The following is a 12,055-nucleotide window of genomic DNA, read 5'->3' as shown; positions in this document are numbered from 1 at the left end:
CCCAGGCCCCGCCCGGTCCCGCCGCGCGGACGGGCTCGGCGCCGGACGCGATGTCTGCGCTGGAATGGTTCGCGCACAAGCCCTTGGGCGGCGGCATCTTCTGGATCCAGGAGCGCTTCTACGAGTCGGGCAACCGGGCCAACATCTGGCTGGTGCGGGGCTCGCAGTGCGACCTGGTGATCGACGCGGGGCTGGGGCTGCGCAGCCTGCCCGACTACCTGCGTGCCGCGGGACTGCTGGCGCCGCCGGACGGGGCCGGCCCCCGGCCTCTGCTGGCCGTGGCCACCCACGTCCACTTCGACCACTCGGGCGGGTTGCAGCACTTCGAGGAGGTGGCGGTGCACAGCGCCGAGGCGGCCGCGCTGCTCCGTGGCGACAACTACGAGGCCGTCACCTGGCTGTCGGACCGGGAGGTGGCGCGGCCGCCGCGGCCCGGCTGGAGAGCGCGGCATTTCTGCGTCCCGCCCGTGCGGCCCAGCCGCCTCTTGCAGGAGGGTAAGAGCCGCGCGGCGGCGGGCTGCGGGCACCCGTGGGCTGCGGCTGTTGTGGTTTGTGCCCTTCTTTCCGGGACGGTGGTGGGCAGCGATGGGGCCCGAGCGGGCGGCACGGAGCTGCGTCAGGACAGGAGCAGGGAGAAGGGAGGAGATGAGGGGAAGGGACTGCACAGGAGGGCGGTGGGCACGACCCCTGTATGGGAGACCAAGGGCCGTTTGGACACTGCTCTCAGACACGGGGTTTGGATTTGGGGTTGACAGAAACGTGTAGAAATACCTGCTGCTCTCCCAGTTTGTGTGCCTGTTGGAAGAGGGCATTTTTCCTAGAATAACAGTCAGTGGTATTACTAGGAGCAAGGATCTAGCATCTTAATACTGACTAATCAGTGTCACACCTCAGTCAGTTCTGGCATCTGCTAACTTGCTATTTGTAAACTGCTGAGGCATAACTGTATAAAGAACAAAGCAGTTTATTTAACTGTGTATTGGAAAGCATATGGGTTTGTTTAACAGAATCATAGAATCATAGAATGGCCTTGGTGGAAAAGGACCACAGTGATCATGGAGTTTTGACCCCCTGCTTTGTGCAGAGTTGCTAACCAACAGACCAGGCTGCTCAGAGCCACATCCAGCCTGGTATTGAATGCCTCCAGGGATGGGGCATCCACAGCCTCCTTAGGCAACCTGTTCAGTGCATCACCACCCTCTGGGTGAAGAACTTCCTCCTAATATCTAACCTAAACCTCCCCGTCTCAGTTTAAAGCCATTCCTCCTTGTGCTGTCACTATCCACTCTCATAAACAACCATTCCCCCTCCTGTTTATACACACCCTTCAAGTATTGAACGGTCACAGTAAGGTCTCCACAGAGCCTTCTCCAAGCTAAACAAGCCCAGTTTTTTCAACCTCTCTTCATAGGAGAGGTGCTCCAGCCCTCTGATCATCTTAGTGGCCCTCCTCTGGACCCACTCCATGTCTGTCCTGTACTCGGGACCCCAGGCCTGGTTGCAGAACTCCAGATAAGGCCTCACAAGAGCTGAGTAGAGGGGGACAACCACCTCACTCTCCCTTCTGGCCACTCCTTTTTCTAATGCCATCCAGAACGCAGTTGGCCTTCCAGGCTGCAAGCGCACACTGCTGGTTCATATCCAGCTTCTCATCCACCAGGACCCTCAAGTCCTTCTCTGCAGGGCTGCTCTCCTAGTTTGTATAAATACCTGGGATTGCCCTGACCCAAGTGCAGCACGCTGCACATGGTCTTGTTGTAAAGTATAAGAAGAATGTATTATTTATATAAAAGATGTTTTACAGATATATACACATATAACATATGCATGTATGTGTGTGTACAGATGTGTTTGTGTATGTACATATAAAACCACACCTCTTTTTGAGATAAGCTTGTTACCTACAAAATCTATTTTAGCAAGCAGCTGTAGAACTTGGTGGAGCAGGAGCTAAAGAATGTGCATACAGCAGACATGTTAAATCAGCCTTTTGCAGATGACCAAGGTCTCCTCCTGGCTGTACTGGGCCATCATTCAGCTCAGACACAGGGAAAGGGAGAACCGAAGGCTTCAAGGAAGACCTGGTGATCCATTTAGCTCAGTGAGTCAACAGAAGGTTAAGCTGTTTATTCTTTTCTTCAATAGGAAGGAATTATTACAAAAACAAATATATTGAATGTAAGAGAGCACACACACTCAGTCTCAAAGTAACAGAAAAGTTTCTAGCACAGCATTTATTGAGCCAAACTGTGTGGAAGTGTCATGTCATGGCAGTGCATGAGCAACTGCTGTGAGTAAATCTAGTACTGCACAAAATACAGAAGTCATATTCTGGTAGAATCCAAAGCCACAGCTCTTACTTTTATGTTGCCTGTTCCACATTTACTGGCATTAGTTTTTTTCTTTATCTAATCTTACAAGAGCCTTCAACCAGCTGCTTTGGCTGTTCTAGTTAAAACTGCATCTACTTCTGGTCTGCTTTATCACTTACTGTTTTCATAGTCACTTGTGTCTTCTATGACTGGCATTTTTCTTTATCTATTTCAGTTCTTTGTATATAATACGTATATGTAAATATATAATTTTATAAGTATATATAATTTAAATGTAAATAATTACACATACGTAATTTTACAAGTGAATTGTACTGTATTACAAGTAAAATATATTGTGTAGATATATATGTATAGAATTATATATAATATTCCACACATTTCTTTTAGTTTTGGATTTCATGTTCTGTTCCTTTGTGCTGTCCTTCTTAGGGCTTGGAGCAATTTAAAACCCATTGGGCCAATTTGCTCTAAAAACTTAATCTCCACTATTGTTTTATTCTTACAGTCATTTTCTGGATCAAGGATCATACAGATCATAGAATCATAGAACAGCTAGGATTGGAAGGGACCTCAGAGATCATCAAGCTCCAGTCCCCCTGCTGCAGGCAGGGCCACCAACCTCCATATGTAATACTCGACCAGGCTGCCCAGGGCCCCATCCAACCTGGCTTTGAGCACCTCCAGGGACTGGGCATCCACAACCTCTCTGGGCAGCCTGTTCCAGCACCTCACCACAATCTTGGTAAAGAAGTTCCCCGTGATATCCACCCTAAGTCTTCCCTGCTTCAACTTAGAACCATTTCCCCTTGTTCTGTCATTATTTACCCCTGCAAAGAGTTGATTCCCCTCCTATTCATAGGCTCCCTTTAGGTACTGGAAGGCTGCAGTGAGGTCACCCTGCAGCCTTCCAGGCTGAACGATCCCAGCTCCCTCAGCCAGTCTTCGCAGGGGAGGTGCTCCAGCTCTCTGATCATCTTTGTGGCCCTTATCTGGACCTACTCCAACAGCTTCCTGCCTATCTTGTGCTGGCGGCCCCAGACTTGGACGCAGTACTCCAGATGGGGCCTCACAAGGGCAGTGCTGAGAGGGACAGTCACCTTCCTGTCCCTGCTGGCTACCCCTCTTCTGATGGAGCCCAGGATACCAGATCTTCCCAAAAGACTACCTTGGTACTTTCTTCTATCAAGTCTTCTTGGCATTTCCTTTAAAAGAGAACTTGCCTGAAAATTTTCTTTGTAGTAGCTAGCTGCTTGCTTGTACTGTGAATCAGTTTCACTGATGGGTACAGCGTAGTGAAATGCTTTCTCTACACTGACTTCCAGACTGTATTCAAGTGCTTTGCAAATGGAGGCGAGTGGATGAAGAGCAGCATCCCTGCCCTCAGCACTTGAAGTAGTCCTCACTAAGTAGCTCCCAGCCCAGGCACAGGGGTTCACATTACCTGGAAGTACAGTGCTTCCTACTCAAGTCCCAACACATGTGAGGTCATGCCTTTCAGAATTGCTTAGTATTGAGAAAATTTGAAGCATACCTGCCTGTGACATAAGATATATGTGTAACTTTAAGATTTCTAACTTAGAAGGAGTTTGGTAGCTTTTTCTTGTTGACTTTGCAACTTGAAATGCTTACTGCAGTTCTAAGCATTGTTGTCTTAGAATCTGTCAGTGCCTGCAGGTTCTCATTTCATGAAGCTTGTGGTGTTGGATATTAACTTGTTCAGAATGGTTTTGTGTAGTTATTACACATGCGCTTCCAATAAGGTTTCTTATTCCTTCCCTGCACAGCCCTAAAGTTTACAGATTTACCACCTGTGAATTGTACTGTTATAATTAAGCATGCATTATAACTTAAAATTAACAACAGTCTTGTTAATTATTCTTCATTTTTGGACTGACTTTCTGCTGAAAGTACAAGATCAGGGGCTAATACAATGAAAAGGAATTCATGTTTAAGTTGGTGGAACAAATGAGCTAAAGTGAAGAATGTTCTGTTTTTATGTGCCTTATTCAAGATGATAAAAAAAAAAAATCACCCTATTTTGAGGCAAAGCTTGCTCCTCCTCCAGCAATTTATGTTCTGTCATTCTGCACTGACTGCAGTGGAGTTCTGGGTGAACTGGGGATAAATTTTAATAAACTGAAAAATTTTACGGACTTTCAAAGGAGTAGCTTAGATGATTTCTGTTTGTTTCCAATTTTATTTTCCCTATCACATTCCCTATTGTTTAGCATAATAGGATGAAAATAGGCTCAGTTAATACAGGTAGGTCAAGCTTGTGCTATTAGTTACAATCACTGGAAAATGCTATTTTGTCCAGTGTATTTTTCAAATTCTTTGGTACACAGCAAGAAAAAAAGGCCCTGGTGCATGCGTGGTATGTATGAAACACTCAGCGTATGGGTAGGCTGTACTTGTAGGCGCTCAATGTGCATGTTAAGTGCATACATTTCCCTGTTGCGTATATGTTTGCAGGAGATGTAATCAGCCTTGGAGACCGGCAGCTCACCGTCATGCACATGCCTGGCCATTCCCGAGGAAGTATTTGCTTACATGACCGAGAACACAAGATTTTATTCAGTGGAGATGTCGTGTATGATGGATCCATGATTGACTGGCTTCCCTACAGCAACATAAGTGACTACATTGTGAGCTGCCAGCGCCTCATGGAGTTGGTGGACAGAGGTCTTGTAGAGAAGGTACTTCCTGGGCACTTCAACATATTTGGAGCAGAAAGGCTGTATCGATTAGCTTCCAACTATATCTCAAAAGCTGGAGTTTGTCACAAAATCTCAACTTGTGCCATGAGATCCATTGCAAGCATAGCACTTCACCTTACAAATTCCAGGGGTACTTCTTCCTGAGCATGTATTTATGTTGTCTGTCTCCCAGAGAGAAATCAAAGGACTTGTGAAAATGATGACACAAGACAAAGCAGTATGCTTTAGGAAAGAGCTGGCAAAATGATGTGGATGAGCTGTAAAAATTCTCCTTATGTTTGCTTGCTCTGTTCCTGTTTTTGTGGGGAAAAAAATCATAAACTAGTAGCTTAGCCAGAGCTGCCATTTTTCCTTGTATTTTTTCAGGGCAAGTTCACACAGGTATTGTGATTGAAATATATTGTTTTATTTTTGATATGCTTCTGACAGATAAATATATGCCAAAATGAGACTTCTTACATCCATGCCTGAAACTTTGTTGATGTAGCACTAAGATGGTAGGTGTTCACTTGATCCCTGCTCAGGCTTTGGCTTAACACAGCTCATGTTAAGGCCTGATTTGTGCTGAGAGCAGCACCATCAGGTGCAGATGAGAGCAACGCATAGGTAGGATGCTGTGGGCAAAGTAATAAGGGCTATGGTGCAGCTGTTACCACCTGGAGCTTGCTGTCCCCTGCTGCAGTCACCTCCAGCATTTTTGTAAAGTTTCTGCACCATCCACTAGTGTATGGAAATGGTATAGACCAAACTCTTAAGCTGGATGATATAGGTAGGTCAGCTGACACAAACTCCTTTTGATGTGGATACAACAGCTTCCAGATCATTAGGGTTTTCATGCTTTTGAGTGTGATCCAGGGGACATGTGCACCCCATGGAAGAGTATGATAAGCGCTGTCACAGGAAGGGAACTATTTTGCTTAGAGGTGTGCAAGTTACATTATTAGGGAAATTGTGAGCTACTGAAGTAATGAATTGATGAATGCACGTGTTTAACGTTGTAGTCTGTACAACATGGATTGAAACCTTGCTTGCTGTGGTGATGTTTTTTTCTGACAATCTCATTAAATAAAGTTTAATTTATACTTTATTTACAAATGAGAGATCTAAATAGACTGTGACAAACTTAAAACCTTTATTTGTGTTTAAGAGTCTTGTTGTGTATGTGGATTGTAGCTTGGCTGTTAATGCTCTGTGGGAAGAACGGATGGAGGCAGTAACATTACCTTGCCCCACTGCAGTGTTGGATTAAACAGCTGGTGCACTTGCCTCCACGCAATGAATGTATCTTCGACTGTTTACTGTTTGCTTATTAAGTATTTTGATGCATTTGGTTTTTATGGAAAGTGCACTGAATTTGAGTCTGTTCCAAAACAAGCTGAATACACTGAGAAATGCTAAATGACATTGTAACTTGCTTATTTAAAAGCTGTTAAAATGTTTAAAGTTTGTGTAATTGTTCTAGCAGTCTATATATTCAACTTCTTTAAAAGGACACTGTCTTATACTATTTTTGTATATAGATTTGTAATTTCCTTACAAGAGATTGCAGGTGTTTATCCCAAATTCTAGTGGAGTTTAGCCTTATTTGTTTGACTTTCACTTTATGTGAAAGATCACTTTTTTTTTTTTTTTCCCCTCTCATCATACCCAAGAGAAAGGTAGCCTTAATTTTGGGCTCTAAGGCATGGATTAGTGGAAATGAGTGGCCTTGATAACAGATGTAAATTCTGGGGATAAAAGCATTTTTTTGGGGAAACCAGCTGCAAAAGCTGTGCAAAAATAGTGAAGGAGAACATCTTACATAATCCTTTTTATTCTCCTTTCGCAGTTCTCTGCATTCCTGTCTTTACTATTAGAGTGTGTTCTTCACCAAGAGTAGTACTGATACACTGTGATGCACCTCATTCTTGTTAGCAGTGCCTGTCTCCTCTTACAAGCTAGAGCAAAATGTAAATACGCAGAACTGGTGTGGCACCTGGAAAAGTTGTTATAATTTGGATGTATCACAGTCTTTTTGCAAAAGCCATTCTGTGTAGAGGCACAGAACAAGCTTCACCATATGGTTTTCCTTTTTTCCCTGCTGACTGACATACAGTACTGTTTGTGTAGCAGTACAGTTCTTCATAGCCAGGGGTTTTGTAATGGGCAGTTGAGAGTATGGTACAATGTGGAAAAGTCAGAACAGGCAAAGAAATACAGAGCACTGAATGTTCTAGCAAGAGTGACTGACATCTGGAAGATCATACCAGTAGTAGTCTTGCTCTGTGCTGTACAGCAACATGGACAGAGGCCTATTCTGTCAAAAGGGCTGCCAATATGTATGGCAGTTAGTACAGTTCTGGAATTGTTAAGTAGTAGATTGAGGTTGAGTTCAATTAGCTTGTTTTCTTACACACCTGTAATTTGCTTATTTGCTCTACCCTTACGGCACCTGAAGTCAGATACGCAGAACCAGAACTCTAAATAGGAAGCTCACAGGCTTGCCAATGGAAAAGGAGAGAATTCCTCTCTCATTTGTTTTTAAATCTGTGCTATGTATTAGCTACAAGATCCTTAACTGTTCAGGTTAGTGTTAGAACACCATGTTAAACCATGTTTAAGCCCAGTAAGTATATGCAACAAATGCAGTTACCTGTTGGTTTTTTTTTGTTTGTATTTTTTCCTTGACAAAACTATGGAATAATTTCCTAGATCAGAAGTGAGCTTTATATAAACATAGCCCAAAAATGGGGTGTGTTAGTAAACTGCTGCTATAATTCAGATAAAAATAGTTTTGGGGGATCTTAAAATTATTTTTGTATTGTAGAAGTTCACTACTAAGTAAATGATGTGTCTTAAATATAAAGAACTGACTCAAACTATTTTTGTTAAGAATTGCTCAGTTTTTTGTCGTAAAGTTCGACAGTGTCCCTTTAATGCTACTTGGACTAAATATTTAAAACATACATTTTAAATTTTAATATTGCAACACCTTGGGCATTTAGAACTGTTGCTTTATCCATTAAATCTAAATGTATGTTAATTCAATTTTCAGTAGACTGAGAAATCTACAAAAAAAAAAAAAAAAAAAAGATGGAAAGTTGTGCTCTGTAATCTGTTACAGACTTTTGTGGTGTTTACATTTTACAAAGACAAAAAATTTGTCATAGATAATAAAAGTGTTATAATACTACGCAGTCTAGCAATGATTTCTACACATTTTGAAGATAAATATTTTTCCACTAAGATACTTAGTGGAAAACTAACTTTCACTTTCACTTTTCTTAGTAATCTTTCACTTTTCTTAGTAAGAGACTGCATTACAAACATTTATGTATCATCATAGAATCATAGAATGGCCTTGGTGGAAAAGGACCACAATGATCATTGCGTTTCAATCCCCTTGCTTTGTGCAGAGTTGCCAACCACCAGACCAGGCTGCCCAGTGCCACATCCAGCCTGGTATTGAATGCCCCCAGGAATGGGGCATCCACAACCTCCTTGGGCAACCTGTTCAGTGCGTCACCACCCTCTGTGTGAAAAACTTCCTCCTAGTATCCAACCCAACCTAAATTTTCTCTATCTTAGTTTAAAACATTTCCCCTTTCTCCTATCACTATCCACCCTCATAAAAAGCTGTTGTTCCTTCTGTTTATATGCTCCCTTCAGGTATTGAACGGTCACAATAAGGTCTCCCCGGAGCCTTCTCCAAGCTAAACAAGCCCAGTTTTTTCAACCTTTCTTCATAGAAGAGGTGCTCCAGCCCTCTGATCATCTTAGTGGTTCTTCTCTGGAAGGACCCACTCCAAGAGCTCTGTACCTTTGTTGTGCTGGGGGTCCCAGGCTTAGATGCAGTAGTGCAGATAGGGCCTCACAAGAGCTCAGTAGAGGGGGACAATCCACCTCCCTCTCCCTACAGGCCACTCCTTTTAATGCAGCCTTCCAGGCTGCAAGCGCACACTGCTGGCTCATGTCCAGCTTCTTGTCTATCAGGACCCTTCTTCACAGGGCTGCGCTCAAGGGCTTCTTCGCCCAATCTATATAAACACCTGGGATTACCCCAGCCCAAGTGTTACAGCTTGCACTTTGAGTTATTGAACCTCATTAGGTTCACATGGGCCCACTTCTTCAGCCTGTCCAGGTCCTTCTGGATGTCTTCCCTTCCTTCCAGTGTATCAACTGCACTGCTCAGCTTGGTGTCATCCACAGATTTGCTGAGGGTGCACTCAGTGCCATGATCTGTGTCACTGATGAAGATGGGGAAGAGCACCGGTCCCAAGACTGACCACTGGGGGATACTGCTTGTGATTGGTCTCCACCCTGACACGGAACCATTGATCATAATCCTTCTGTTGCATCCACCGAATGTGTCCATCTTTCAAAACCATGCCTCCCCAATTTAGAGAGAAGGATGTGGTGAGGGACCATGTCAAAGGCTTTGCAGAAGTCCAAGAAGATGACATCTATTGCCCCTCCCCCCCCATCCACCGAAGCCATCACTCCATCATAGAAGGCTACCAGATAGGTTGGGCATGAGCTGCCCTTGGCAAAGCCATGCTGGCTGTCTCAAATAACCTCTTTATCTTGTATGTGCCTTAACACCTTCTAGGAGGATCTGCTCCATGATCTTCCCAGGCACAGAGGTGAGGCTCACTGGCCTGTAGTTCCCTGGGTTATCCTTTCTCCCTTTCTTAAAATTGGAGTAATGTTTCCCTTTTCGCAATCATTAGAGATTTCAGCAGCCAGCCATGATTTTTCAAATATTCTGGAGAGCAGCTCGGCAACCACATCAGCCATCTCTAGGCTGGATCATCCCCTAGGATGGATATCATCTGGCCTCATGGACTTACATACATTCACTTTCATGAGGAGGTCTTGGACTTGTTCCACTGTTACAGTGGAAGGGAATCTGCTCCTTTCACACACATCCAGATGTTCAGGGTCCTGGCAGACATGGGTAGGAGACTGACCACCAGAGAAGACCCAGGCAAAGCACTTATTGAGCACCTCAGCTTTTTCCATGTCTAAGGAAGCCACTTCTCCGTCCTCATTTAGTCATAGAGTGATGCTGCAAAGTTTATACAAAAACACAAGTGGTGCTTATTAAAAAACAAAATAAAACAAAAACTCACAAAAAAGGCTTTACCATATATCACAGTTAATCTTTTCCATGGAATTTGCATGCCAAATATGGATATGATGGAAGCATTTATCTGGGGGATCAATTTGTTTTAACTTAAATTTTTATTTTCATGCATGACAACAGCTAAAGACAGCAATTAACTGCACTTGAAACAAAAAATGTTTACATTGCTAGTGTTCAGCACACCACTGAAAGTTGAAATGATGCCTATCATGCTTCACGTTTGGTTTCTTGATAAAGGGCAAGGCTCTAATTAATTGTGCACAGTCAACCTCTGGAGGATTGGTTAGTGCTGACCACACTGACACGCAGATTTGCAGCTGGTGTGTTTCTCAAGGTAATTAAGAGATATACATGGCTTGGGACCTGTATTTACAAATGAGTTCATTTGGTACCATTGACAGATGGCGCAGACCATCTCCCCTTCAGTGGGATCATGGGAAATAGAAATAACTTTCCTCCAAATGGAATGACCTGGGCTAATGAGAGCTTTGTTAAACTATTTAAAGCTCAACAGAATCCAGAGTGAATGTAATAACTACTTGTCTTAAAGCCATTAGCAACCACTGTGTATTCCACGTCAATTCTAGATGGTTTACATCAGAAGATGCTGATACCTATTCTGATTTTGAACAGGAGATACAAGATTTCTAATCTCCTGGACCCTCAAATTCAGCTTGGGAGACGGGAACAGATGCGTTTCAAATATTAAAGAAATTAGGAATAGAGAAATAAGCATTCACTTAAAATGAAGGTATGGCTGGCAGACAGATCTACAAATGGCTTTCAGAAAGCAGTAGATGAGTTTGTGAATTACTTAAAAGCTAAAGATAAAATGAATTATAGAATTTTCAAGGTTATCCCCAAAATAAGCAATTACTTTCCTTCCTAAGTTAGCAATACACCATTGTGAGGCACCCACTAGCATTACTTTAATTTATCTCATCTATTTGTGGATAGTCATTTCAGAAGGGATATTGCCAGCTTTAAAAATCTAAGGGTTCACCAGTCACAGTTACTATAACTAAAATAAAATATTTACTTTTTTTCTTTTCAGTTTTTAATTCCTGACATCTCCATTTCACGTGCAACCTCAGAAAAGCAACTACCTTTACTGAGGTGATAAACAGTGTGTTCTAAGGCCAGGGTTGTAAAGACACTGACTTCTTACACTTGCAAAACTGATCAGCTTAGTATAATCAAATTTAGAAGCAGAGCACACAGAGGTTTTCTCATAAGAGCAGAAAGAGACCTGTGTGCCCCCTTCTGGATACATTATGGTGGAGCAGGAACTTCCAGCAGATCAAGAAGTCCTACCGACACCATCTGAAAACACTGTCAGATGATCTGCTTTTAGAGTCACAGGATCACCAAGGTTGGAAAAGACCTCAAAGATTATCCAGTCCTACCATCCACTTACCACCAATATTTCTCCACTACAAAATGTCCCTTAGTACAACATCTAAACGGCTCTTGAACGCCTCCAGAGACAGTGATGCCTCCACCTCTCCAGACCTGTTCCCACACCTGAACATTCTTTCAGAGATTTTTCCTAATGTCCAACCATTCCCTCAAGTCCTACCATTAGTTAGATGGGAGAAGAGGCCAAACCCCACCTCACCATGACCTCCTTTCATGGAGTTGTAGAGAGCGATAAGGTCTCCCATGAGCCTCCTGCAGTCTAACAATCAAAGTTCCCTCAGCTACTCCTCATAAGACTTATGCTCCAGACTCTTCAGCTGAACAACGACCAAAACCCTGAGATCCTTTTCCTCCACAGTCTTCCAGCCACTCTGCCCCAAGCCTGTAGTGTTGTTTGGGGTTATTGTGACCTGGCACTTGGTTGGGCTTTTGCTCTTCTTTCTCTCTGCATACCAACA

At 43.4% G+C, this 12,055-nt stretch overlaps 1 protein-coding gene across 1 annotated transcript; it reads left to right on the top strand.

Moving 5' to 3' along the window:
• The first annotated feature begins 20 nt into the window (after nt 1-20).
• On the top strand, nt 21-6,689 carry MBLAC2 (metallo-beta-lactamase domain containing 2). The gene is made up of 2 exons (XM_042866332.1): nt 21-495; nt 4,809-6,689. The coding sequence occupies exons 1-2, from the start codon at nt 51-53 to the stop codon at nt 5,195-5,197; spliced, it is 834 nt and encodes a 277-aa protein (XP_042722266.1). The 5' UTR covers nt 21-50; the 3' UTR covers nt 5,198-6,689.
• Nucleotides 6,690-12,055: the final 5,366 nt, after the last annotated feature.

The sequence above is a fragment of the Lagopus leucura genome, unplaced genomic scaffold, assembly GCF_019238085.1.
Source record: "Lagopus leucura isolate 7727_CA_CO unplaced genomic scaffold, USGS_WTPT01 Super-Scaffold_810, whole genome shotgun sequence".
Lineage (NCBI taxonomy): Eukaryota > Metazoa > Chordata > Aves > Galliformes > Phasianidae > Lagopus > Lagopus leucura.
This window is presented reverse-complemented; position numbering and strand designations above follow the sequence as displayed.

Bases quoted from the DNA above. Each gene is read 5' to 3' on its own strand.
- MBLAC2 (XM_042866332.1), top strand. From the start codon at position 51: ATGTCTGCGCTGGAATGGTTCGCGCACAAGCCCTTGGGCGGCGGCATC. The intron at 496-4,808 runs GTAAGAGCCGCG...ATATGTTTGCAG, and splicing joins CAGCCGCCTCTTGCAGGAGG to GAGATGTAATCAGCCTTGGA.